This window comes from Podarcis filfolensis (genome assembly GCF_964270895.1).
Source record: "Podarcis filfolensis genome assembly, chromosome: 5".
In the NCBI taxonomy this organism is placed as follows: Eukaryota; Metazoa; Chordata; class Lepidosauria; order Squamata; family Lacertidae; genus Podarcis; species Podarcis filfolensis.
The window spans coordinates 76,331,305-76,358,582 of NC_139608.1; the positions used below are offsets into that span (position 1 = coordinate 76,331,305).

Consider the following 27,278-nt stretch of genomic DNA (forward strand, 5'->3'; position numbering starts at 1 on the left):
AACACTCAATTCCGCGTTTGTGGCGTTTGGGATCCAAGGTACAGCTATACAAAATAATGCTCCAATTGCTTCCTTACTTCAGTCTTTCCTGGTAACTTTTCAGATGCACAAAAAGTGGAGCCCCAGGCATTGATCATTGACTAGTTCTGTGTATTTTTAAAGTAAAACAGGCCATTCATAATTGCAACAATGTGCACTCCCATGTGGTCAAACCAGAGTCCAAAATACCCTGTGAAAAGTTTCCCTCCACCATTCTACAAGAAAAAATTGTTGAATTTCAGTGCATAATTATACTTCATACACAGCATCAGGCTGCTGTTAAAAATGTTACCCCTTCCTCTGTTTTGTTCTTCCATCTCCCCTGTAGCATGTGAGACCGCTTACCTCAAGTTGTACATAACATACGCGCATAAACCTTAGGATTCCCCTGTCTGCTGAACCTTTTTCTGTAGCATTTATAAAACAAACCACACACATAGTTTAGTTTCATCAAAGTACATACAGATAATGTATATTCACATTTATCTTTCTGCAGTTCTGGCACTTAGCTGGAATCATGCCTATGAGGAGTTTTATTCACAATAATTTGGCCTTGAAATAATCATTTGATGTCCAGTATTTGCACATCTACTTGAAACTGGGTTAAATGCTTATCAGTGGAAGTTTTATGATTCCTACACTTGAACTATTAAAATGTGCAAAGCAAAACTACAGCCAAGTGTACAAAACAAAGAGTATTTATTGAGAATGTACGCAAAGTGATACAGTTCTCGTAAGTATAGACACCAGAATTTCATAACGCTTTAGGAATAGAAATGCTTCATTTTGTTCATCTGAAAGTCCCTCCTGTGTGTTTTCTGATATCGCTAGCATGACAGAGAATGGCACCATGCCAGTTTTTTTTTATGTAGGAGGGCCTGTCCTGGATTTTTTTTATATAAAAAAATAAATCTTGAAATGAATGGTTTTCCACTGGAAACTTATATCCGGTGAAGAATGAATGTTCTTATAAATAAGACAAGGGGAGCATTTTTAGTCTGAGGAAGAATAGAATCAAATGCATGATAAAGTATCAAAGGGATGGAGCGGGAAAAACCTGGGGCTTCCTGATATTTCCCATAATCCCTGACTGATCATGGCTAGGGCCAAGAAGAGTTGGGAATCCAGCAGCAGCTGAAGGCCACAAGTGACCCATCCTTGCTCTAATGTCTTTCACAAAGCCTTTGCAACATACAAACTCCATTTCTTCCTCATTTGTGACACCGCTAAGCAATGACTGAACTATTTTTAGGAAGCAGCACTGAGGCGAATCAAGGGCTGGGACTACATTTAAAAGTGCACACAGCAAAACTCGCCGTCTTTGGGCTAGTACAGGTTAGCCGTGTGTTTATAGCAAAGTATCATTTATGACTTTGGGACCTTTTATTTTTCAAGTTTTGAATATCAGAAATCCAGCCATGCTTAATCCAGCTGGGTTCTGCTTCACTCCAGTGCCCTGCACCAGTTCAAACCACATGAGCTCACCCTTCTTGAGCTCCACAAGGGCAAAAGTAGCCAGAGAGCCTCCACTTGCCTTTCTCTTTTTGGTGTCGATGAGCGTCATTCTTTGCCGGTTGCTGAAGACCAGTTGCCCCAAGGCAGGTCCTGGTGCAAGCTCCACGCTGATGGCAACAAGGTAAACCCCAGTATGAGGAGACTTGAAGTAGCCGTGTTCAGGGAAATAACCCCCTCCGTAATTGAGATATGTTCCGTTGAGGCTCAGCTCTCCTCTGGCTTCCGAATACTTCACATAAAAGGCCACATATGTACCTAGATGGGGGAGAGGGAGAGTTTACATACAGTGCACACAGTGCCCCAGAACATTTCCAGTTTACCAGGCAAGATGCTTTCAAGTGTCTCCCAGGCCGGGCGTTGGAAGTGAGTTTCCATCTCAAAAACGAGGTAAGTCTTCCATTTCCCCAAACTCTTCCCTGCTTGGATATTGAGTACAACTGGAGAATTCCTGGATTTGCCACTGCCACCTCACATTACAAAGCCACCTCTGCCCCACATTCCCCCTTTTGCCAGGTACTCGGATGAGGCAAGAGGGGAATGTTTGGGGAGGCAAGAGAGGAGGTATTTTTCTTTCCCTCCGTGACTAGGTGTTTGGGCTTACGGGAGCGGTAGTTGCTCTAAGGGCTTCTGTAACGTGAAAAACTACATATTCCATGGCACACTGTTGGCAACTATAACAGGATAATGGTTTGGGGAGGGGGGGCTCTTCGTGTGCATTTGTTATAGCTGCCACTAGGTGAAGAGAAGGGAGGGGGTTTTGGGGGGCAGTGGGGTGGCGAGACCATCTTACCAAATCTGCAGGTTGGCTCTGGAATTTTGTATGGGTTTTCCCAGTTGTCAAAATGTTGAAACACACCTTTCTAGACTACAGCTCAGAGAAAACAAAACAAAAGCACCATTCTGCCAGGAGATGGAGCTACACTGTAATTCAACGAGCAAACTAATTCAAGAAACCACTGTTGAGTTCTGTACCTCTTTAGCACAAACTCCCTGAGTTATTTTCTTCACCGTTTTACATAATTGGCCGTCTTACGGCACCCGTGCCGCCCTTTCAGGAAATACAGTAGTTCAAAACAATTCAAGTGGAAACTAAGGTTCGTTTGGCTAGGATAAGACTTTAAAATACTCAGTATTATCCTTGCCCCCATTTGTGAAACTTACTGACAATAATAATGTGCCCTTTTGTTCCATGCAAACCCACCCCTGTCAGCCATTTATAAATCCCATTGAATTTTGTTGCAGAGTTTTGCCAGCATATGGCATGGCAAAAGTGGCACTCCTATAGAAGAGGGAATTTCAACAACTTTTAAATACTTATTTTCTTTCTGTGCAATGGATTACCTACTTTCCACACTCCAAGCAAACTCTGGTTTAAATTGAAAACGCTCATTTGATGCTAAGCTTCAGAAAGTGCTGGCATCATAATGGCTCTTGTGCCTTTGTTAGGACGTGTTCCGTCAAAATTCAGAGCGTAGCAGACTAAATGTTCTCTTCTGTACTTATTGACAGGACTGGCTTGATGGAGCCCAGAAGCTTCCTGATCAATAGTTCAGAATACGAGTGGAGAAGAAATATGAAATAGATCTAGAAGTTCTTGTGGACATGAAGCTGCCCAAAGTGGCTGGGGCCGCTCAGCCAGATGGGTGGGGTATTATCATCATAATCAACAACAATATCATATGCTTTAATGCAATTGAAATTTAAGAAGTTGCCTTATGCTAGGTCAGGTTATTTGTCTGCCATGGATGGGGGAATCTTTGGCCCATTGTATGTTGCTAGACTCCAACTCTCATCATTCCTGACCATTGGCCATGCTGGCTGGGGCTGATGGGAGCTGGGGTCCAGCAGCACATGGAGGGTCCCAGGGCTCCCTGCCCATGGCCAAGCCCACAACTACCTACTCTGACTGGCAACAGCTGTTCATGGGTGTGAACTACCGTATTTTTCGCTCTATAGGACGCACCGGACAATAGGACACACCTTGTTTTAGAGGGGGGAGAACAAGAAAAAATAATTCTCCCCCTCTCTGCCCAGCGCCCCTTCAGCGAAGCAGCCGGAGGCGCTGCGCAGAGAGGGGGAGAATTTCCCCCCTCTTGTTTTCCCCCTCTAAAACAAGGTGCCGTTTAAGGTGCGTTCAGTCGCCTTCAGGTGGCTACCTTGGAAGCCTGGAGAGCGAGAGGGGTCGGTGCGCACCGACCCCTCTCGCTCTCCAGGCTTCAGGTTCCTTTCAACCTGCTCTTTGGGGCTGGCGGGGGGAAGCCCACCACCAGCCCCAAAGAGCAGGTCGAGGAGCAGCAGAAAGGCACGCAGCAGAGAGGCTGCTGCCATAGTCGCGCGTCACCTCTCCAGCTGGGAGAGGGTCACGGGGCTATGGCTTCTTTAGCCCCGCGCGCGCTCTCCTGGCTGCAGAGGTGGCGCACAGCTAAAGAGGCTCCTGCCTTAGCCGCGCGTCAGCCGGGAGAGGGTCGCGGGGCTATGGCTTCTTCGCTCCATAGGACGCACACACATTTCCCCTTCATTTTTGAAGGTGGAAAAGTGCGTCCTATAGAGCGAAAAATACAGTAGTTCTTTTCTAACCAGGCCTTCCCATGCTGTAGAACACCCTTCCAGCAGAGATTCGGCAGGCATCTCTTGGGAGACTTCCTTTGTGCACCACCCTGATGTTTTGCGAGAGGGCAGTATAGAAATACTTTTATAAGTACAGTGGGACCTTGGTTGTTGAACTTAATCCATTCCAGGAGTCTGACTCCCAGAACCATTCGAAAACCAAGATGCAGCTTCCGATTGGCTGCAGGAGCTTCCTGCACTCAATTGGAAGTTCGGCTTCCAAAAAATGTTCCCAAACCAGAACACTTCCTTCCGGGTTTGCAGCGTTTGGGAGCCAATTTGTTTGGGAGCCAAGCCGTTCGACAACCTAGGTACCACTGTCAATTAAATATTTACACTTCTTTTGCATCACCCTGGAACATTTTGATGGAGGGTAGTTAAGAAATATTTGAAATATAATAAACTTCCCCAAGCTGGCTGGGCCTGATGTCCAAAACATCTAGAGAGCCTCAGGTGGATAAATCATGATGAGGTTATTATAGGGGGTTGATGGAAGAAATGTACCTGTCTCCAGGATCTCTGCATGTATCTTGTTTCTTCCGTTTAAGGTACCTTCTCTACGACTGCTGGCTTCTTTCTTGTCTCTCATTTTTTGCCCCTCTTGAAGCTGCTTCCTCATCCTCCTGCCCACCAGCGACTGAATCTTTGTGACATCCAAGCTTACATTTGCAGCGGCTAATTCCTTGTTGCTTCCAAACAGCTTTTGAAAGATCTGCAGGTGTTCTTCAAGGATTTGTTGGGCTGACACAAGGTCTTCCCTCAAATTCTCCACTGAGCCACTGAGTGGTTCCACTAGGCTGGCTATGGTGTAATTACAGCAGAAATTGGCACGATCCCTCTGCAACTTATATTTATGCATCTCCCTGCTGAGGTGCCCAATCTCTTTCTTCAGAGTCATGATATCGTGATATGCTGGGTTATCCAGAGCATCCTCCATGGCAGCTTCATGGTTTGGCTCCATGTGTTCCACTCCACTGCGTTGGGTGGTAACCTCCTGCACTGTGTCCTCTGTTTTCCTTTCCAACATAGGATGCTTAAGAGATATATGGACATTGGGGTTGTCTCCATGGTCCATCATCTCCAAAGAGTGAATTGTCTTCATAAGATATTCCAGTGTATAATTTTGCTCCTTGAGTTCATCAGAGATTAGCCTGATAGTCTTTTGAAGCTGCTCTATGGATAATTCTACAGGACTTGAGTCCTCTTCCAACAAGATCTCCATGTTTTCTTCTCCAAGCAAGGCCTTTAGTGCTAGCTCATGTCTCATTGCATCAAACAACAAAGAGTTAAAAGAGCTGTTGAGATATTTGATATGCCCGTGCATCTTCTCATCATTTTTTTCCAGGATGCCAATATTGTCAGACAGCTTTTCTGCATGAGAATTGAGGAGGGACATGCCACCTTCCAGCTTTTGACTCTGCTTCTGTTGGCTTTCTAGAACCTGATGTATAATAGGGAAAGCTGCATTAAGATCCTTTAAGCGTGCCTCAAGTTGCTTTATTTCTTCTCTGTTGACCTGAGTGATGTTCACTAGATCTTCTGTAACAACGTGTGAAGATGGTGTTTCGCAATGACATGCTTTCAGAGACATCTCTAAATCCCAGTGGCTGTCTTCAATATTGGACAGAGTGCTGTTGAGAACAAGAATCTTCCTTTCCAGATCATCCCTGTATTCCTCTATTATAAGACTCTTCTCTATTAAATCAACTCTGAACTCCTCCAGGTCGTGCTTCAAGGTGGCTTTCAAGCTCGCAATGGAATCGGTTAGTTCTGTGTAGTCCTCATCAGACTCATCAAAAATTTTGGTCAGCTGCTGAGCATGTGCTGCCAGGGTCTCATTGAGGATCTGAATGTCCCTCTCAATAAATGCTTCATTTTGGCTGCCAAATTGTATTGGGTATACTGCTAAATTTCTATTCAGAGTCTTGAGCTCATCTTCAAGCTTGTTTTGCTGCTGTCTCATGTCTGTCAGGCTGCTGTTTAAGGCTGACAAATAGAAGTGTTGGGTCTTTTGGTGTCTCTTGAGCTTCAGATCAGTGTCTGCTTTGATCATGGTGAGATTGTAGTGTAAGGCTGCCTGCTGCGAGTGTAAATGACTCTCTATTTCTCTCTTCACATGGTCCACTCTCAAAATGTTGGCTTGAACCTTGGATTCAAACTTCGTTCCCAACTCTTGAAAATCTTTCTTGGGCACGGTGCTTTCTTGGAACCTCTCTATACTTTTCCGATTGGCCTCGACGTTCTTTGAGAGATTTTTCACGGCAGCAGAAAGATCCTGTAGACTTTTATTGAAGCTTGCCCAGACTGGGTCGAAATGCTCCTTCAAGAAACTCTGCACATGGGGAAAGAGTGTTTGCTGGAGGAATTGCTCCTGTACTTCTGAAATACAAATAAAAACAATATAAGGTAACATGGGCAGTTATTCCTTTGGAATTGTGCGGCTGCCTTTGACGTCAATTTGGAAACTGCAGCTGGTGCAGAATTCAATGGCCGCACTGCTGGCTGGAGCAAGACAGTGCAAGAAGATAACACTTTATTGTGGCACAACTGCATTGGGTACCAATTAGCCCAAGCCAACTCAAAAGTGCTGGTTTGGACCTGTAAAACCGTATGCCACTCAGGAACCCCAATAGCTCAAGGGCCACCTCTCCCTACATGAACCACACCAGATTCTGTGGTCATCATCTGAGACCCTTCTGCCCATGCCCCTTCTGAGGGAGGAGGCACAAGAACAGGCCTTTTCAGTGGTGGCTCCTTGCTTGTGGAATGCTCTCCCAAGGGAAGCACACAGGGTGCCATCTTTAGTTTCAGCCACCAGGCAAAACATTTCTTTTAAACCAGGCCCTCAGCCCCTAAGTTGGAGGGTTTTAGATATCTGTGGCCTCTTACTTAGATGGGACATATGTGATTCTAGGTTTTTATTCTGTTCTGGTTTCTTATAATTGGTTTTAACGCTTATGCTATTTTGTACGTCACCTTGGGCCGCTTTTTTGTGAAAAACCTGACTAATAAATACAATTAATAATAATCATTAGATGCCGATGATGGAATCATAGCTCATCCAATCCTGAACGCTCAGGCCAGCTCAAGCACTCCCCCAGCAAATATACTAAGGGCAGAGCAAGCAGCACACAGATTATTATGTAATACAATTAATTGCCACCCTTCCTTCAGTGAGCTGAGAGTGATTTAAGTGCTTGACACATCCACACACCCATTTTATCATCACAGTAACCCATGAAAAACAGGCTGATCCAAGCTCAGTGAGCTTGATGCTGGGGAAGGAGATTTTGAAGCAGATTTTTACGGCCAGTAATTTTGTGTCATGGTTCCCTCTGAGCACCACAGTGGAAGGCACTTGAGGACAAGGATTCAGAAGGGGAGGAAGAGACTATGTGGCAAGGTGCAAAACTTGCTGGAACCACTTCACAGCTCCCGTGCAGTCTTTGAACCCTTGCTGCTATTCTCAAGACTCCTGAACCTTGGCGCTTGCTCTCAGACCAGATTTATTGTTGCAGCTCCTTTGCCTTGTAAGAACATCTTGACTATATCCTGCTCTTTTTCCAGTTGCTGAGTTCGTACATTTAGGCTGCTCTACCTAAAGTATGGGGACGCGGGTGGCGCTGTGGGTAAAACCTCAGTGCCTAGGACTTGCCGATCGTATGGTCGGCGGTTCGAATCCCCGCGGCGGGGTGCGCTCCCGTCGTTCGGTCCCAGCGCCTGCCAACCTAGCAGTTCGAAAGCACCCCCGGGTGCAAGTAGATAAATAGGGACCGCTTACCAGCGGGAAGGTAAACGGCGTTCCATGTGCTGCGCTGGCTCGCCAGATGCAGCTTGTCACGCTGGCCACGTGACCTGGAAGTGTCTGCGGACAGCGCTGGCTCCGGCCTATAGAGTGAGATGAGCGCACAACCCTAGAGTCTGGCAAGACTGGCCCGTACGGGCAGGGGTACCTTTACCTTTACCTTACTTAAAGTATCCTTCTTTACGTACAAGTAAACACACCCGTTATCTGGTTCTGGGCTGGAGCCAGGACTATGAGTTCAAGTGGTAAGTCAAAACTTGCAAATACCTCTTAAACTTCTCCAAGCTAAACACACAACACTTCCAACCATTCTGCATAGGGCTTGGCTTCCAGATCCCCAACGTGCCCTCATTTAGTCACACTCCAGTTTGTCAAGAGTCCTGCCTGTCAATGACTTGTGCACCCAACTCTGCCCACCCTTTTGTGGCTGTGCTCTCACCTGATTGGTTGTGGCTCGCGGCTCGCCTTGTGCTGCTGCCGTTATAATGAAGCACCTTCTGTAAGACTCCCAAGTTGCTCGTGGCCTGGTGAATATCGTTCTGCAGATCTTCCAGCAGGGCTTCGTGGCTTTCTTGGGCTTCTGCGATATCTCCTGATCCCAACAACAAAGGGCAGGAACAAATGAAACCATTTACAATGTACCTCAGCCTGGAAAGATAGTATTACTTGGAGGAAAACCTTAGAAAACACTGCAGAGCACCCTTGCACACAGCTAACAGCTACCTGCTCCACTCTGCCCCCCCCCAGCCCTATAGACCCAGGAGAGATGTCAGGGAGAACCATTACAACACCCGTTGTTCAAGTACAATGGTACCTCTGGTTGCGAACGGGATCCATTCCGGAGTCGCGTTCGCAACCTGAGCAGAATGCAACCCGTGCCTGTGTGCGCGCGGATTGCGATTCGCCACTTCTGTGCATGCACGTGACGTCATTTTGAGCGTCTGCGCATGCGCAAGCGGTGAAACCCAGAAGTAACCCATTTCGTTACTTCCGGGTCGCCGTGGTTCGTATCCTGAAAGAACGTAACCTGAACCTAAAGTAACAGGATGTATGACTGCAACTTAAGGGAGATTTGGGCCATTAATTGGGCCCTCATCCATTTACAAAGCTCTGTTAGGCTGCAACCCTATGCTTACTTACCTGGGAGTAAGTCTCACTGAACTCAGTGAAGTTAACTTCTAAGTATGATGCACATGATTGCACTGTATTAATAATAATAATAATAATAATAATAATAATAATAATAATAATATTCAGGCAGCTGTGCTTTACTTGAATAGACCAACACCATACATTGCAAAAATATTCTATCCTATGAAGAAATGTCATGCAGACGGATAAATGGTTTAAGCGATGCATTATTCTAATGGTGAAACAATATATTGAATTAAAACGTACTCTGGCTGGAGAACTCTTCTTGCTCTTCCTCCCAGATTTCCGGCTGATTGGTGGACACCGGAAGAAAATTAGGATCTGCAAATTAAGTTTGCCAAGTCAGTGATTCTCTTTTTGCAGTTCAGCACTGTGAGGAAGATATTATTTTCATTTAGGTAGAGTCTGGATTCATAAAGCATCCCTCACACTAATCTCTTGCTTCCAGTTACAGATAGGTAGCCGTGTTGGTCTGCCATAGTCAAAACAAAACAAAATTTTTCCTTCCAGTAGCACCTTAAAGACCAACTAAGTTAGTTCTTGGTATGAGCTTTCGTGTGCATGCACACTTCTTCAGATACACACTGTGTATACTGTGTATCTGAAGAAGTGTGCATGCACACGAAAGCTCATACCAAGAACTAACTTAGTTGGTCTTTAAGGCGCTACTGGAAGGAAAAAATTTTTTTTCTCTTGCTTCCAGACATGCTGGTGAATTAGAATTATAGCACCTAATATATAAATAAACATAATTACCATCGGTATAGTACTTTATGAGTATTCAGAGCACTTCACAATCATTCTGAGAATCCTTACGACAGCCTTGCAAGGTAGGCCAATATTATCCCCATATTGCAGCAGTTGGGGCAGAATGAGACCAAAGCACATAGGCTAAGGTCAATGCAATAAAATAAATAAAATAAAATAAAAATAAAATAGGAACTTTGCCAACTTCTCCAACCTCTGCCAGTCTCACCCCCCTACTCTACCAGAAGAAGACAAAAATGCAAAAACATGTGTATCCAGGAAAAGTGTGTATGAAAATGCACATATTATGTGGGGAAATCACATAAAAATACACATTACCGGTATATTAGGGGTAACTGCTTGAAAACATGTATATTTGTCAACACTGCATAAAATGTGTTTATTAGGAGAAATTTGCACTAAATGCTGACAATTTTTATGATTTTTCTTGACACCACCACCACCACCAAAACTGAATTTGAGAAATGAGAAATGGGAAAAACCAAAATGGGTAATACTAGCCTGGTAAAGAGGAGATTGAGAGGAGATATGATAGCCATCTTCAAATATCTAAAGGGCTGCCACACGGAACATGGAGCAAGCTTGTTTACTCCTGCTCTGGAGGGTAGGACTCGAACCAATGGCTTCGAGTTACAAGAAAGGAGATTGTGACTAAACATTAGGAAGAACTTTCTGGTGGTAACAGCTGTTTGACAGTGGAACAGACTCCTTTGGGAAGTAGTAGACTCTCCTTCCTCAGAGGTCTTTAAACAGAGGTTGGGTGGCCACCTGTCATGGATGATCTAGTTGAGATTCCTGCATTGCAGGGGGTTGGACTAGATGACCCTTGGGGTCCCTTCCAATTTTATGATTCTCTGCCCATCCCTTTCCTTCTCCCATCTGAACAAGACTCACTGCTGTTACCTTTGCAGTGTAGCAAGGAGCAGACTGCGCTGCAGTGACACATTGCAAGGGGGGTGACCCAAGGGGCCTTGGGATAAAAAAGGTAAAAACCGTCCAGGGGTCCTTTACCTAAGTCCAGTCAAAGGTGACTGTGGGGTTGTGGCGCTCATTTCACTTTCGGGCCGAGGGAACCAGCGTTTGTCCACAGACAGCTTTTCCGGGTCATGTGGCCAGCATGACTAAACCGCTTCTGGCGCAACGGAACACCGTGATGGAAGCCAGAGCACATGGAAACACCATTTACCTTCCCGCCACAGTGGTACCTAATTGTCTACATGGACTAGTGTGCTTTTGAATTGCTAGGTTGGCAGTAGCTGGGACAGAGCAACGGGAGCTCAGCCTGTTGCAGGGATTTGAACCGCTGACCTTCTGATCGGCAAGCCCAAGAGGCTCAGCGGTTTAGACCACAGTGCCACCCGCATCCCAGGTCAACTGAACAAGCCTAGTGCATGCCCAGCACAAACTAGATGCATCCTCTAAAGTGCCCCGGTATATTTTATGAGATATCCCTACAGCTGTGTCCAGCCTTAACATTTATTCACCTTAGGGCCTTGCTTACCGTGATGTTCACAGTTCTTGCCAAAGTAGCCCGGGCAGCACTTCCAATGCAAAATGTTCTTGACTTTTTGTTTAACCTGGTAAACGGGCTTCAAAGCCGCTCTGTACCTAGAGGTAGGAAAGCAAACACTTGAGAGATAGCAGGCAAACAAAATTTCAGGTGATGAAATTGGGTATACTGATACCCTGGCTTTTTAATAGAGAAATATGCCAACTGTCACAGAGCGTACCAGTTGGTAAATCACCCGCAATTCAGAATTTAACGCTTTATTAGCAAATACACGATCACTACTGACTTAGCTGAGGGTCAGGCCTAATGATCACTGCGATTCAGTCCCTGTCAGTCTTCTTCCATGTAAACAGTTGCTGAGACTGAAACGCCCTGCCTCTCCATAGCCATCTAAGTCCCCTCCTCTCCAGGGCTTTCCCAAAGCAATTGGAGACTGCGCCTGAATGCAATCTGTTGCTGCTCTGCCCATTTCAGCCCTCTTCTGGTTCTTGGAGATGGGAGGAGGGGAGCTTGTCACAACAGGAGGGGGAGACACCCGTGACTCATCACTGCCTCTTGGCCTCCCCTCCTCCACCTCACCTGACTCATAGGAGTGGTGGGATATTTTTCTAGGAGCATCCTAGCAGCCTCTGCACATATAGGGGAAGCGCAAGTGACTTGGGCTAAGAATCACATCCAGCTTGCAACCTGCACTTTCTCTGCCCTCTAGTCATCTCTAGAAACAAATAACCTGGGCACTATAGCAATGTGAGGGGAACAGGGGTCTCCCAATTCCAGGATATTCATAGTGCAGGCAAGGCCTTAAAGTTATCACGAAACCCCATTAAAGAGGCTGTCATCCTTACATGATCTTCTGGCAATCTGGGGTCCCATTTGGACATGGTTGCTGAGACTTAATTACGTATTTCTCTGTCTTGCAAACAGCAATATACGTGACCAGGCGGGACTGCGGAGACGAGCACCAGTTCCTAGGGGAGAAGAGGGAAGTGCAGGCAGGAATTGTGAGAACAGCTACCATTGGTCTCTATATCAGGCAAACATAACAGTTTTTATTAAAGATTGTATTGTGCAACAAACAAAGGAAAGTACAGTCATGCCTCATGTTACGTTTGCTTCAGGTTGTGTGTTTTCAGGTTGTGTCCCACGGCGACCCGGAAGTACCGAAAAGGGTTACTTCCGGGTTTCGCCACAGACGCGCAAAATGACGTCACGCACATGCGCAGAAGCGGCAAATCGTGACCCGCAGACGCGGGTTGCGTTCTTTTCAGGTTGTGAACAGGCCTCCGGAACAGATCCCATTCGCAACCAGAGGTACCACTGTACATATAGCATCTTCACTTTCGATTCAGAGAGTCTCGTTCACAATTTGTTTACATTTGGTATGAGACACTGTTGTCATATAACTGGGGGTGGGGGAAGAGGAGGGGGGAGAATGATAGGGGATATTGATCTTCCATTCTATTGCGTAGTGCTTGTGCAGGGTTTGTGTGTCAGCATCACAAGGTTGGTCATCATATATATATATATATATATATATATATATATATATGTTGGCATTGTGAGAGATTGGAGGGTCCATTTGGCTTGGTTGGATGCCTCTGGTTGGTTGCAGTGTGGTTTGCTTGAATGTGGCGCGAGGGGAGATTGTTGAGTCAGATTAACCATATTGAGTCATATGCTGGGGTGGGGGAGTAGGTCATTGTGTTGTTGTGCTGTATTCGTAATAAAGGCGAGCCACACCGGGCTGAAGGCATCCTCCTTTGCTTGTCCCCTTGCTAGTTTAAATGTGTCTGTTATCTTTTCTAATAGGTCGGTTTCTCCTACAATTTGGTACCAGTGGTCCACATTCCCTCCTCTGTGTGCCTTTCATAAGTGCACAGCAGGCAGAATTTCACAGGGGGAGCTTTTCCAATCAGTGCATCATCCTGCTAACCAAATGCTTCCTCCTTTGATTTCTGTCTCCCGTGTGTCGTGGCAAAAAATCCTCTCTTCAAAGGCACTGTTAAAGTCACAAAACCCCTGTCCTGGTTTGCTTCTGGTTACCCCGCGCCAGTGTGGTGTAGTGGTTAAGAGCGGTAGTCTCGTAATCTGGGGAACCGGGTTCACTTCCCCTCTCCTCCACATGCAGCTGCTGGGCGACTTTGGGCTAGTCACACTTCTCTGAAGTCTCTCAGCCCCACTCACTTCACAGAGTGTTTGTTGTGGGGGAGGAAGGGAAAGGAGATTGTTAGACGTTTTGAGACTCCTTAGGGTAGTGATAAAGCGGGATATCAAATTGAAACTCCTCCTCTCCTCTTTTATCCACAGGTCAGCCTTTCAAAATCTGGTGCCCTTCAGATGTTCTGGACTCCAACTCCCATCAGCCCCAGCCAGCATGGTTTAATGGTCAGGGATGATGGGAGTTGTAGTTCAACAACACCTGGAGTTGGTGAAGACTGTGCTGTGACCTGGTCCCAAAGCTCACCTTCTTGAAACTAACAGTTGGCAGACACTATGCTTTGGCGTTTTTACAAACATGGAAAAGGCTGCCCTTTGCCTTTGCAATGTTGCAAAATGCTGTTTGCTGAGGGGCCTCCCATCCTGTTGCACATAGAACTGTGCTGGCACACAGGTTGCGAATGAGCTCTCTTGAGAAACGACATTGTGCTGATATAAATATCCCTCTCTCCCCCAAGAAGTAGGCAGGCCAGCAGACAACAACACAAAACGTAACGTTTCCACACAATGCCACCAGCGCCAAGCAGGCAATTCAGAAAGGTCAGGAGACCTTTCCACTCAGCTGCTGTAGTCAGATTTGCATTGAAACTGGGCGGCTTTTTGTCTCGGCGTGGAGAGAGCTCACACCTACGAAATAATGGCTGGACTTAGCTGCAGTTTTATATCTTCCAGTGGGAACTGATCTCTGATAATCACCATACATGGGAAAGTTTTTGCTTTAAGGCAGAGTGGCAGAAACAATGGGAAAGTGCGTAAAGCAGGAGAAAGGAGGCTGAGGTCACTTCTTGCAGGAGCGGGAACTTAGCAACCAGTACACTGAGGCAGGAAACCAAGGAAAGCTAGCCCTGAAAACAAGGGTCGCAATCCAGCCAAAAGTTAAGCACATTTAAAAGTACTTTCCCAAAAAAAACCAGAGTCCTTTCTTTTGGGGATAATTCAGACTGAAATTCCCAGGTGTCAGAAAAGGTTGTTTATGTATGCTACAACTGCGGCCTGTGTTTTGTTAGCCCCAAAATGGAAAACGAGTGAGGTCCCAACCAAAGAAGAATGGCAACTTAAGTTGACAGAATATGCTCAACTTGCAGACTTAACACATAGAGTAAGAGAACAAGAAGAATGTATGTTTAGAGAAAATTGGAAAATGTTTATTGAATATATGGGAAATAATTGTGCACAGCTGAAAACGCTGGCGGCATTAAGATAAGTTCAACAGTATAAATAAGTTTTGATGGATGCAATAATGGAATACTGAATGGTATAGTTTTGATAAAATATGCAGGGATTTATGATATGTAAAATGAACCACGGAAAGAGAAGGGAAGTCATTGATATCTTAAGGATGTAAAATGAGTATTTTAAACTGTAAAACAGAAAATTTAATAAATTTAATAAATTACACACACACACACACACACGAGTGAGGTCGGTGGTGACACAGGAAAGGGTCTTCTTTGTGGTGGCACTTTGGTTGTGGAATGTGCTCCCCAGAAAGGTTTGCCTGGCACCTGCATTATTTTATTCATTATTTTACTATTAGTTATTAAATGTGTGCAGCGCCCTTCATCAGTAGATCTCAGGGCGGTTCACATTATAAAAACACAAGGTAAAAACGCAAAGCACATGATGAAAACAAGAATAATAGCAAAGCAAAACAATGCCCCTCCCCAAACATAAAAGGACATAGGATGTTTGTCAGCCCAAAGCCTGATTGAAGAGAAATATTTCAGCTTGGCACCTGAAAGTGTATAATGAAGGTGTCAGGCAAACCTCCTTTTGTTCACAGATTTATATGAGTCCTGATTTATCCTACAGTCATAGGGCAGTATACAGAAGCAAAAGAAGTACAAACTTAATGAAAACTATACCAAATTGATTTTAAAGACCTTATAAAACAACAGTACATCAAGGGGAAACTCATAACATTGATCCAAACCCTCTAGGTTTGAATAAACAAACACAATTGTATATAAGCAAAAGTAAGATTATATGTATTGGGGAAATTTTGGGAAACAACACACAGGGTGAGTAATATGGAAATAAAACAAAATGGGAATATGAGGGAAATCCGGGGGGGGGGGGCGGATATGGAAAATTGTTACAGAAATATTGTTAGAGGATGTATACATGGAAAACCATATATTTTAAAAAACCGTCCTGGCTCCACTTCCACAGGCTTGGTGGAAGAGGTACATATTTTCCTTTTGTCTAAAAGAATGAATTGGGCCAGGAGAGTTTCATAGACATGGAGCCACCACGGCAAAGGCCCTTTCCCAGGGACTCACACCTCATATCTCATCCAACACGTGGACCATTATGACGTCTTCCTTTGCTGATCTAGGGAGATGGGGAGGTAGATAGGGGAGAAGATGCTCTCTCAAGTTCTTGAGTTTGAGGTTTTCTATGGCTTTAAATGCATGTGAGATACAGGACTCTACTACGAAAGTGTAGTTGGATGAGATCACCCATTTTATGACACCGTCTCCTAATGGGAAACGTTCTCATTAGACCAAAGTCCAAAGGCGCCAATTCAGAAGCATTACGGGAAGCTGAGGTCACAAGATGGCAGGCTGAAAATGGATTTTTGATCCTCTGAGATGTTTCCAAGACTTTCCCTGCACTAGATTAATGCAATGATAAAATGTTTTCTCTCTTCTGAAAGCATCTTTTGTTCCTACTTAATTCACATTATTGCCACCGCAACAGAAGAGGTACAGCCAATTCAGAAAGTGGTTTGCATTTTGGTTTTGTCTTTACGCAAAGGGATCGTCCGCTGTAGTAACTGCAGCTTAGATTTCAGATTTCCCTTACATTAGCTACCCTGTGCAGGGAAGTCCAAAGCCATTGTCTAGAATAATTGAACAACTCCATGTTTCCTTCTAAACCACTGTCATCAGAGCTTGTTCCTTCTATGACTTGGCTGAAACCATCCCTTCAGGAATCACACCAATCAATGATGCCCCTTTGCCAAATCAACATAAATCTCAAAGGGCCAAATAATCTTAGCTTTGGAAGGCAGTTGTGAAGACGAAGAAGAGGAAGAGGAAGAGGAAGAGGAAGAAGAAGAAGAAGAAGAAGAAGAAGAAGAAGAAGAAGAAGAAGAAGAAGGTGGTCTTCAGTTGTTTAAATATGTTTTCGTCCAAAACACAGGGGCTACTTCTGGAGAAAAACTGCTACCAGCATATAACACTTTGGCAGATCCTGTAGACAATCTGTTACCAAGCCAAGTTCAATGTTTCAGAACAAACATATAAGGACCAGGTTGCTTGAGAGGCCACCTTAACCCTTACATATGTTCTACAAGAGAATTTCTCCTCAGTGTCCCCCAAATTTCCACAGCAACTCAGAGCTGGGCTTTTAGTGTGGCTACCCCTGTTTCATGCAATGTTATACCTGCCGATACCCCATGGAATGGCAGCAGTTTGGCTTTTCTTGTCAAGTTCTCCCTCGTCTGTCTCCAGGTGGAGATGATTTCCGCCTACTCCAGGAGCAAGGAACCCCACGGCCTATAAACTGGATCAGGCCCACAGAGCTATTTCAAGTGGCCCACCATTCCCTGAACCCATTGCTATTTTTCTAGAAAGAGGTGCCAGAACTCACCATGAACACTGCCCTTGTTCTCTTATACAGTGGTACCTCGGGTTACATACGCTTCAGGTTACAGACTCCGCTAACCCAGAAATAGTGCTTCAGGTTAAGAACTGTGCTTCAGGATGAGAACAGAAATCGTGCAGTGGCGGCGCGGCGGCAGCAGGAGGCCCCATTAGCTAAAGTGGTGCTTCAGGTTAAGAACAGTTTCAGGTTAAGTACGGACCTCCGGAACGAATTAAGTACTTAACCCGAGGTACCACTGTAATGGTGAAGCCCACCTGAGAGGTGCAGGAACTGAGTTCTGGTGAGTTCCCGCTGAAAAAAGCCTTGCCTGAATTCCCCCCCCCCTCCTCACCCCATCACAGCACTGGGCCTTATTCTGACTTGTCGTCATTCCCTGCTGAAGTTCAAGGGACTCAGTGCCAGACGGGTTTTCTTCCTCTAAGTGTTGCAATATATTTTTTTAAAAAACAAACAAACAAACCAAAACAAACGACAGACAGATAGATTACATAGATCACAGTGTCTGTGATTTTTTTTTTCTTCTACCTGAGACAGGGGTGGGGTTTGTTTGGTTTGGGTTTTTTTTAGCACTTTTGGTGCAAACTTGATGGTTTGAAAAGGGCCTGATTAGAACTACAAATGTTTTCCGGTACAACCAAGCAAAGCAAACAAGCAATTAAGCCTGAGCATTGTTCTGGCTTCCCTAAAAGGAGAGCAGTGGGGGTTTTCCGCACTGCTTTTATCTGCTTCCAGCACTTAGGGGAGTTCCTGCAACCCCCATTTATCACCCAAACGCGACAGTCGGAAATGAGAAGCTGCTTATATTAAAGATCTGGCCAGCCTATCGAAAGCAGGGAAGCCTGTGTGCAAGTGTGTGATAACAACGCCGCACCTGAAATAAATCTTGCTTCATGGCTTCTTACTTCCCTCCTCAGTGACAAGCACCAGGCCATGGTCACACCAAGGTCCGTTTCCTATGAGGTAACTTCATTGGAGACCTGTAGCCATTCCTAGCCTAGCTCTGCAGTTATGCAATTTTCAATATTCAAATCGAGCCCAAGGATGTGTAGGCCAACAAACATAAAACTGAAAAACCCACTGTCAAAACCCCTATAAAAAGGTACAGGACCCCTGACAGTTAAGTCCAGTCACAGACAACTCTGGGGTTGTGGCACTCATCTCGCTCTATAGGCCGAGGGAGCTGACGTTTGTCTGCAGACAGCTTCCGGGTCATGTGGCCAGCATGACTAAGCCACTTCTGGCAAACCAGAGCAGCACATTGAAACGCCATTTACCTTCCCACCGGAGCAGTACCTATTTATCTACTTGCACTTTTTGGTGTGCTTTCGAACTGCTAGGTGGGCAGGAGCTGTGACCGATTAATGGGAGCTCACCACGTTGCAGGGATTTGAACCACCGACCTTCCAATCGGCAAGCCCTAGGCTCTGTGGTTTAGACCACAGCGCCACCTGTGTCCCTCAAAACCCCTATAGCATTGTAATATTCCCCCCCCAAGGAATTTTACTGAACTGGGGGAGAGAAGAGAGAAAATGAAAACACATTTGTTCATGTTCTCCCTGGCCTGTCACAGCTGCAGTAGGGGACAGGCTACCAACCTGCCAATGCTAGTTTATAAAGTGGCATCAAGTATGTCATCAGCTATAAAAATTCAGACTCAGCGCCAACTCCCCAGCTGTTTATCTCCCCTCCCCCAAGCAGGTGAGATATGCTGGTACCTCATAATCATCAGGGCTCATCAACCTGGGAAGGTAGCCTGTCTAGGAGAAGGAAAACTGATCCTAAACCTCCTCTGGCTTGGAGGACATCTTTGGGAGAAGAAAAGGCTGAGGAGTAAACCAAACCCCGCACAAATTCAGAGTGGATTCCCTAAAACGGTTGGATGGTGCCTGGTACATCTCTTTCCAGCAACTCCTGCAGCCAAGCTGGTGCCAAACGTATTGCTCTGCTTTTCCTTGGACCACACCACAAAGGCCAAGAGTGAAGTCTTGTCATCTGGGCAGCCCAGGACCTCCATCCACACTGCCCAAGTTTGCACCCCGGAGAGGTCACTTTGGTGCTACTTGAAATCACCTTCAGAGGCGCGCTCCATTGTCTCCTAAGACAGATGGATGCCAACAAGTAATTGTCAGCTATCCAAAGCCTTCGAGCGCACATATTACAACCCATTATTCCACATTGTTGAAACACCTGGGAAGACTGTGAACAAAAGCTTAGAGATGGTTTTCTCTTTACACCACACCATTTCTCAGAATGCTATCACCCCCAGCACAGCCCCTTGTGTGGCTCTAAGGAACAGGCAAAATTTCTTCTAGATGTGATTCTCAGGTTAATACACCGATTTTCACTGCCCAGTTCCAGCCTCTGCCTGCTAGTCCCTGTTTCTATTGATGACAAGAGTCGGGCCAAATAAGGTAACAGAGTGAAAGTATGTCAGGATTGCTCATTCCGGAAACCACAACGGTCCAGTGACAAAATGCATTGTCTTTCAGGAAGTATGCAGCTTCCACAACTGAAAAAATGTATCATCTGGATAAGACCCAAGATACAAATAATGAATGACACCAGAATTCATCAGAATGCACCATCGTAAGACACAATTCTAGCATTTTGCTCTTTTGAGGAAGAGCCAACCTCCAGAGATGGGGAACTGGTGGCCTCTCAGATGCTGTTGAACTGCAGCTCCCATCATTCCTGACCATTGGCCACACTGTGATAGTGCTGCATCTAGGAACACCCCCAGACTCCGCACCAGTTCCTTCAGGAAGAGTGTGGCCCCATTCAAGAGAGGCAATTTCATGACCTCCCAGACCTGCGACCCTCTCACCCACGGAGATGCCACCTCACCAGGATCCAGGCTCAGTTTATTAGTTCCCATCCAGCCCACCACTGTGTCTAGACACTCGTTTGGGGCCTGCACAGCCATTTCTGATTTAGAGGAAAAGGGGGGGGGGGAGTTCCAAAATTTCCTGATCTTAGAACTTGTATCCGGTCACATCACCAAACTTCCTTTCCATATCTTCTTTGTAACTAGACAAAGCCATCGCAAAATACCGGAAAATGTATTGAAATAGCAGATTCTCCTCCTCCAGACATACATTGAACCAACCACCTGTTGTGAGACATGAGCCGACAGTATAACATTGTAGATGACCTTGTGTGGGAAAACATCCAAAGGCCGGGATAGATTTATATATAGCCGACGGATGTCTCCATCTGGCAAATGAAATGGTTTCCTCTCACGCCTACACTTGAGGCCTTTTCAGACACGGCGCATTTCCAACATGGAAAGCCCTTTCAACTTAGAAAATGTGCAAAAGCCACACGGAGACGTGTACGTGAGGGAACGCGTGCGTACCTTTTATTTATTTAGAGAATTTATATACCGCCTCCCACTTCTGTGACAAATTATCAAAGCAATGAATTCCAATTAGTAGAACTAAATTGGAACAGCAAGGAGGGGCAGGGAAATACAAAATCAATCTCAGAACAGAAAAGATGGTAATCACAGAAGCAAGTTCATTACAGAACACAGGGCATGTTTCCCCCCACAATTCAGTGCTATTTCCTAGAGCAGCACTTAATTTCTCCCCATAGAGGTGAAGGATGGCCATTCTCTATCGCCCTCAAAGACACCACTGTCTGGTGGTCCCAGTTTTTAGAGTGGCGCAAGAGCCCTCTCTTTCCTACTGAACTGGAAACTGTTGCCCTCCAGATATTGCTAGATGATAGTTCCCGCCATGAACAGAGAGGAGGAAGAGGATGCCAGCAAGTTGTGTAGTCAGGACTGGGACACGCTGGGGTAAGCTGTTCATGGGGAAGGAGAGGTTCATGTAGGAAGTACTCACAGGGTGACAGATGATGACAGGGGATGGGGGTCAGTGCACAGGAACCAGAGCAGCAGGACCCATCACCAGAGCCAGAGGGGCCTGTCTCCATTAACACAGTGGACTCTGAGGCATAGGGAGCAGCAGCATTCTAGGGGACTGAGGCAGGCCAGGGCCCACAGCCCAGCTCCCTAGCTGGCCAGGTGGGGCGTGCTAGCTCTGGGTTGTGATTCCTTAGCTGGAGTAGGCTTGGAGCAGGTGAGGGCCACATGCCTAGTCAAGCCCAGATGCTGCAATCAGCATTCAAAGTATAAAAGGGCAACAGAGCTGAGGTTCTGCATCTGTTCAACTGCTCCAGGATCTCTGTGGGACTGTGCTTCCTTTGGACACGTCGATTGACTCTGGACTGGGGACTTGACATACTGACTTGCCGTCAGGTCAGGCCAGAGGTTCGGGACAGCTCCCATCATCCTTGACCTTGGTCCATGGTGGCTCATGGGAGTTGGAGTCCAGTGTTTACAGCCAGTTTTCTCAGAGCAGACGTTAAGCTATCCAGTCTGTAGTTTTCCAGATCCCCTCTCAAATCCCTTTTCAAAAACTGATGTCCACTTTCTAGTCATCAGGTGCAGAAGCCAATTTTAGGGAGAAGTCGTGTGGTTTGCTTGGAAGGTTGAGAATTTCGCTTTTGAGTTTTTTAAGAACTCTTGGGTAGACACCACTTGGACCCAGTGATTTGTTCATTTTTAGTTTGTGAGTAAGGTCTAGAAATTTGGTCTCTTTTCACTGTTTCCAACCAGTTCAACAATGCTTACATGTCCCACCAGGTAAGATTAAGTCCAGTGTTAGACTCATAGAACTGTAGAGCTGGAAGAGACAATGAGGGTTATCTAGCCCAGGGCTGCCTCCCTTCTGATTGGTTCCATGACCAATTGTTCCAGGGCACAGTATTTAGGAGTGCATATAAATGTTACCAGAGGTAACCAGAACAGGCATGTAGCCAGTTTCTGTGAGGGTTACATAAATCACTCATTACTATGACATTTCCCCCTTTGGCTGCCTTCTCGATTTCAGTCTTCAACCCAAGAATGCCCTGGGCATTTCTGATTAGGGAGTGTGTGTGCACCGGCATGTGCAAGGAAACTTGTCATAAAACAATTAGAAACAGCTCAAACCATGTGTCACACGTCACCAAGTATTTGGCCTCAACAAACAATTGCACCTTCAGGGTTGAGTCTGCGCTAGTTTCGTGACACTGGGTGCTGGCATCTCTTTAAAGAGTGGCTTCTGTGTTGTAGTTGTGGATGGGTTGAAGGAAGAAGCTGAGTCCTTACAGTTGAGGTTAACTGATTCTGATCTCCCCACAAGGAATCTGCCCTGCAGTCCTCAGGTGTCAGCCACTCCAGGCGCATTAAGAAGGGAGTGTCTCAAATGCTCTGTCAGGGTAACTTAGATGTCAATGCAGCTAACTGCCCTGTTCATCATGCCGTGAAGATAAACAAAGATCAGCAGCCAATATGATTCACAACTCATCACATGCATGAACAAGCAAAATGTCATCAAAATAATTCTGGCTTGCAGCACCAACACAACCGCAGCATGTAACATACATTACATCATCAGAGGAAATGAAAGTCAGGTTGGTGCTGCAGTTCTTGAGGAAGGGGCTTTGGTCAGCAATAGAGTACATGCTTTGCACACAGACTTCTGCATTTCATCCCTCAGCTTCTCTGGTAAAAATATATCAGGTAGTAGGACCAGAAATATCTACCTGGTGCCTTGGAGGCTTAGATCTATTCTGCCATTTGGAGTAGACCGTGCTCAGTGGGATGGACCAATAGGTAGCTTTATATTGTTATGGATTTCCAATTGGATTTCTTTTAAGTCCCGAGGCACCCCTGGCCAACCAACTTGAAAAAACTTGTGTGTATCATTCTTTGGAGTTTGGTAAACATACTGCAGCTGTGTGCAGAAAGTAGTCTGGTAAGACTGCTGCCTGAACGAATAAAAGGAAGTTAACTTTTATTAACTCCTGCAAACGTCATCCTGGGCACAAGCTCATGTGTGCCCACTATGGAGTCATGAGGTTAAGGGAACACAAGGACAAGCTAAGAAAGACTGACTAGAGAAGGAGGAGGAAGTATTAGCCTGAAAAGAAGTAATGTACAGTGGTACCTCGGGTTACATACGCTTCAGGTTACATATGCTTCAGGTTACAGACTCCGTTAACCCAGAAATGTTGCTTCAGGTTAAGAACTTTGCTTCAGGATGAGAACAGAAATTGTGCTCCGGTGGCGCGGCAGCGGCAGGAGGTCCCATTAGCTAAAGTGGTGCTTCAGGTTAAGAACAGTTTCAGGTTAAGAACGGACCTCCGGAACGAATTAAGTACTTAACCCGAGGTACCACTGTACATGCCAACAAGTAGCTATCAAAGAAGGAACCAACAGGAGGAAAAACAGGTTGCCTGTCTATAGACCCAGCCCTGTTCAGGTAAACAACTACAAACTCTGTGGCTTTTATTCCCAACACCCTAGCATTTCATCGAGGGGATGAGATGACCCAAAGCAAACCACAATCTCTGCCAAGCCAGAAATCTTGGTTTGTTTCCTTTCAGAATGAGCGGGGAGGAACGAAGTAGGTGCGCTTCACTCATGCACGCTAAGCGATAGTTTATGGCTTAATATGATGTGCGGACACAGCCTATGTGTGGATTGTGTGCACACGCGCTAAATTTCTCCTTCAGAACTTGGCACGCTTATTCTCTGCACACCAGTGGCTGTATTGTGCCTCTTCGTAGAATCGTAGTTGGAGTGTTGTGAATATCAAGGAGTTAACACCCTGTGCTAAGTGGAAATGCTGACTCAGTATCGTGTGATGGGTCAGCCTCATGAGACACGGGGTGTTGCCTAACTGGTTTATAGCCAGCTAGTATAAAAAGGTATGGTTGACTTCTCCCCTGTATGTAATCCCACCTGTGTATGCCGATTCCTGGATGTAAGAAGACTGCTTTATGATGATGCAAGACTGCAACTGGAATAAAGCCCTGCTTAAAATGCAGCTTGACTCCCGAGTGCTTCATATGGGGCTGCCGTACATCTCAACAGGCGGGACCACAAGAGTCATCTCTAGTCCCACCTCCTGCATCTTTCACCCAACATGGGACTGGAACCCACAACCCTGAGATTAAGAGTCCCATTTTCTACCCTCTCCCATGACCCCATGTTCTGGGGACCCTTAAACCCTCGGCAAACACAGAAGGGGCACCATGTTGAACATACCTCAGAAGGAAGAGAGCACAATGGAGCACAATGAACACAATATGGAGATCACGTTTTTTGGAGATCCAGTAAGCTAAGATGGTAAGAGACACAAACGCACACCCCTTTCCACATTTCTCAGCTAAGGTGGGTGCTTACCTATGGTAACTGAGACTTTCAAAGCAAAGGAACCAAACATTAGCAGCACAGAGTTGTAAATAGAAAGAGTTGGTTGTTGTTGCTGCGGCTGCTTCTGCTGCAGGCACAGCTCTGCACTAAGAGGTATTGTAATGAAAAATTCATTAAGCTTTCTACATTGGTTTTTATATCTCATCAGCTAAGGACCTCTTTACATGCCCTGGACATCTCTGAAATGTACTGGGGAGCCCTGAGATTTCATAAGACCTTGCCAGGAGCTGCTGCCGCAGCTGCTTCTCCTTCTGTGTCAGTGGCAGGGCACTTATAGGGGTGCAGCCCCATGGGATTTCACTTTATGGGTGGACCAACCCTGTCTGGAAGTAAATCCCGTTGAACTCCAAGGGGCTTACTTCTGAGCAGACATGTATAGGATTACACGGCACACCCCATTGATTTTGATGAATAAGTCAACATGAAAGACATATCAGTAATTGATTCTAGCTGAACAACGCTCCAAGTTCTACAGCACATTTAACTCTTCTGCCCTGTTTTACACTGACACTGTTTAATAATTTCTTGTTTGCTTTATTCCGAATTTGATTGCTTCTGTTTTCAAATGGTGAGCCACCTCGAGTAAAAGGTGAAATATAAATCACTATAACAAATACATTTCCAGTTTCACTAAATATTACAAATAATAGCCATGGCTAGCTCTTCGAGTCATCAGTTTTGTGTGGGTTTGTTTGTTTAAACTGTAGGTGAATGGCTGTAAAACTTAATGTGCTTGCACAAGTTAGGTCTAAGCATTGAACAGAAACAAACCATCTCGTTCCCTTGCTACCATTAATACCCATTTGTTTGCTTTCGGTTGCTAATAGGCTTACAAGATGAAAATAATAATTAAAAATATGGGATGCTTCCATATCTATGGCTGTGTGGTCCAGTGACATTCTATAATAAACTTCACCCCTTCCTAGAATGCATATCTAGAATCTCCAACTATCCTTCTAATTCCAGAATTATTTCCTTATGAATACAATCCTATACACGCTTACCCTGGTGAATGTGACTTATTCTGAGTGAAGCTGACATATTCAGGGCAACCTTATATGTGTCTACTCATAAATAGGGTGCAACATAGATGTCATAGAATGTGTGTTTTTTTGGCCAATACTTACTCATGATGAGGTTGATGTTCTCTGGCATCATCATAATCCTTCACATCATCAGTCACAATGGTGGCAGCCGGGTGGAGGACTTCTTCTCTGATGTGCTCCTTCCCCCAATAGTCCTCTGGCCAAGAAGATGGCTGTGGGTCTGTTAGCATCTTGCGGTCCTGGGGCCACTGCTTGTGATCTGGATGCCCAGGGTATCTTGAATGCAGGTCTGACTCCGCCAGCACTAGGGTGCCACAGAGGAAGAAGACCTTAGCTATCATCGTGGGCTCCTTCCTTGGTGCTCTTACACTTCCCTGCACTTCAAATCAAATTGCTCCTGCAATCCCCTTTGCACCATTCCTTAAGCTCAAGCTTGGAAAAAGGAATGGCACGTAACAAAGAACGGAAGCAACGCTATCGGCCCTCCCAGCTACAGTGGAAATGTTAAAGGTCATCAGACAATGTGGGTTCCTGTGGGGGGCCCCCGAAGACCTCAGTCGGGGAGGTGGTGTGTGAGTTTGTGTGTAGGAGAGAGGCAGGGGGTGGTCGTGGTTGATTCAAGGGCGGGGGGACGGGGACTTCGGTGTGTTTTCCTTACTAGCTTCTGAAATTATCAACAGACAAGAACTGGTCTTTTATCAGCTGCCTTCTTGCTGGGGAGCAGGAAAAGGATGTTAGCTTTCGTGAGGAGGCAAGGAAAAGAAAATATTTAGTGATGGAGCAGTTTCCCAAGCTGCATGCCACACACTAAGCAGCCCGATGCAGCCACAGAACAGGCTGGAAATTGCTGTGACATAAAAGCAGGGCTACATTTACTTTGCACTCAACCATATTAACATCCTGTGCCCAGGATCTCCAAATTCTGCACCAAGAAAACTGGGTCCAAGATCCTGAAGCCTGTGTACATAATACTGTTTTGCATAATGCTTTCTGTTTTTGCTATTCATGGGAAGGAGCAAGGAGCTATGCAGGGCATTGAAATCCCACAGCAAATAGTCAAAATCATCCAGCTGCTATTGCTTACATATTTTTGGCTATATCTTTGTAGTCACGAGGTCTAGTAATTTGCTTTTTTTTTTTTAGACGCGAAGGCTGACATTTTCAGAAAACTGAATTCTGTGGCCATTTCCATAGTCTCTGCTCCTTTTCTGAACTCCAGTGGGGACCCACAGCCTTGTTTAAAGACTAGTACAAGCTGGTTACAGCAAATACCACAATTTATTTCTATATCTCCTTACCTTATACAGTGGTACCTCGGGTTAAGTACTTAATTCGTTCTGGAGGTCCGTTCTTAACCTGAAACTGTTCTTAACCTGAAGCACCACTTTAGCTAATGGGGCCGCCCGCTGCCGCCGCGCCGCCGGAGCACGATTTCTGTTCTCATCCTGAAGCAAAGTTCTTAACCCGAGGTATTATTTCTGGGTTAGCGGAGTCTGTAACCTGAAGCGTATGTAACCTGAGGTACCACTGTATATCCTAAATTTCTTTCATCATGCCACCCAAGGCAACCTACATGTAGTTCTCAGGCTGTCTCCCATCCAGGGTGGCTGACCAGACCCACACCTGCTTAGCTTTAGCAAGATGGTGGCCTCATTATGGCTTGAATGCTTCAAGATTTTGATGCCAAATACAGACCAATATGGCGCCCTGAGAGAGGACAAAATTTGGCATCCGCCCCCT

At 45.6% G+C, this 27,278-nt stretch overlaps 1 protein-coding gene across 2 annotated transcripts; it reads right to left on the reverse strand.

Annotated features, from left to right (window-relative positions):
* Positions 1–721: 721 nt before the first annotated feature.
* MMRN2 (multimerin 2) lies at positions 722–26,210 on the reverse strand. 2 transcript variants are annotated; one of them, XR_014548295.1, is made up of 7 exons: positions 25,620–26,116; positions 12,242–12,364; positions 11,388–11,494; positions 9,365–9,439; positions 8,406–8,558; positions 4,115–6,540; positions 722–3,487 (listed from the first exon to the last, which is right to left on the reverse strand). XR_014548295.1 is itself a non-coding variant. In XM_083614642.1 (7 exons), the coding sequence occupies exons 1-7, from the start codon at positions 25,877–25,879 to the stop codon at positions 1,430–1,432; spliced, it is 2,973 nt and encodes a 990-aa protein (XP_083470768.1). In that variant the 5' UTR covers positions 25,880–26,210; the 3' UTR covers positions 722–1,429. The 2 variants fall into 2 exon arrangements, 1 of the variants encoding a protein (XP_083470768.1); XM_083614642.1 differs by having other exon boundaries at positions 722–1,809; positions 4,666–6,540; positions 25,620–26,210.
* Positions 26,211–27,278: the final 1,068 nt, after the last annotated feature.

Coding starts and splice junctions, on each gene's coding strand:
- MMRN2 (XM_083614642.1), bottom strand. CDS start 25,879: ATGATAGCTAAGGTCTTCTTCCTCTGTGGCACCCTAGTGCTGGCGGAG. Junction 12,365..25,619: donor GAACATCAACCTCATCATGA/GTAAGTATTGGC, acceptor CTTCTCCCCTAG/GAACTGGTGCTCGTCTCCGC. Junction 11,495..12,241: donor CCAGATTGCCAGAAGATCAT/GTAAGGATGACA, acceptor TCCTACCTCTAG/GTACAGAGCGGCTTTGAAGC.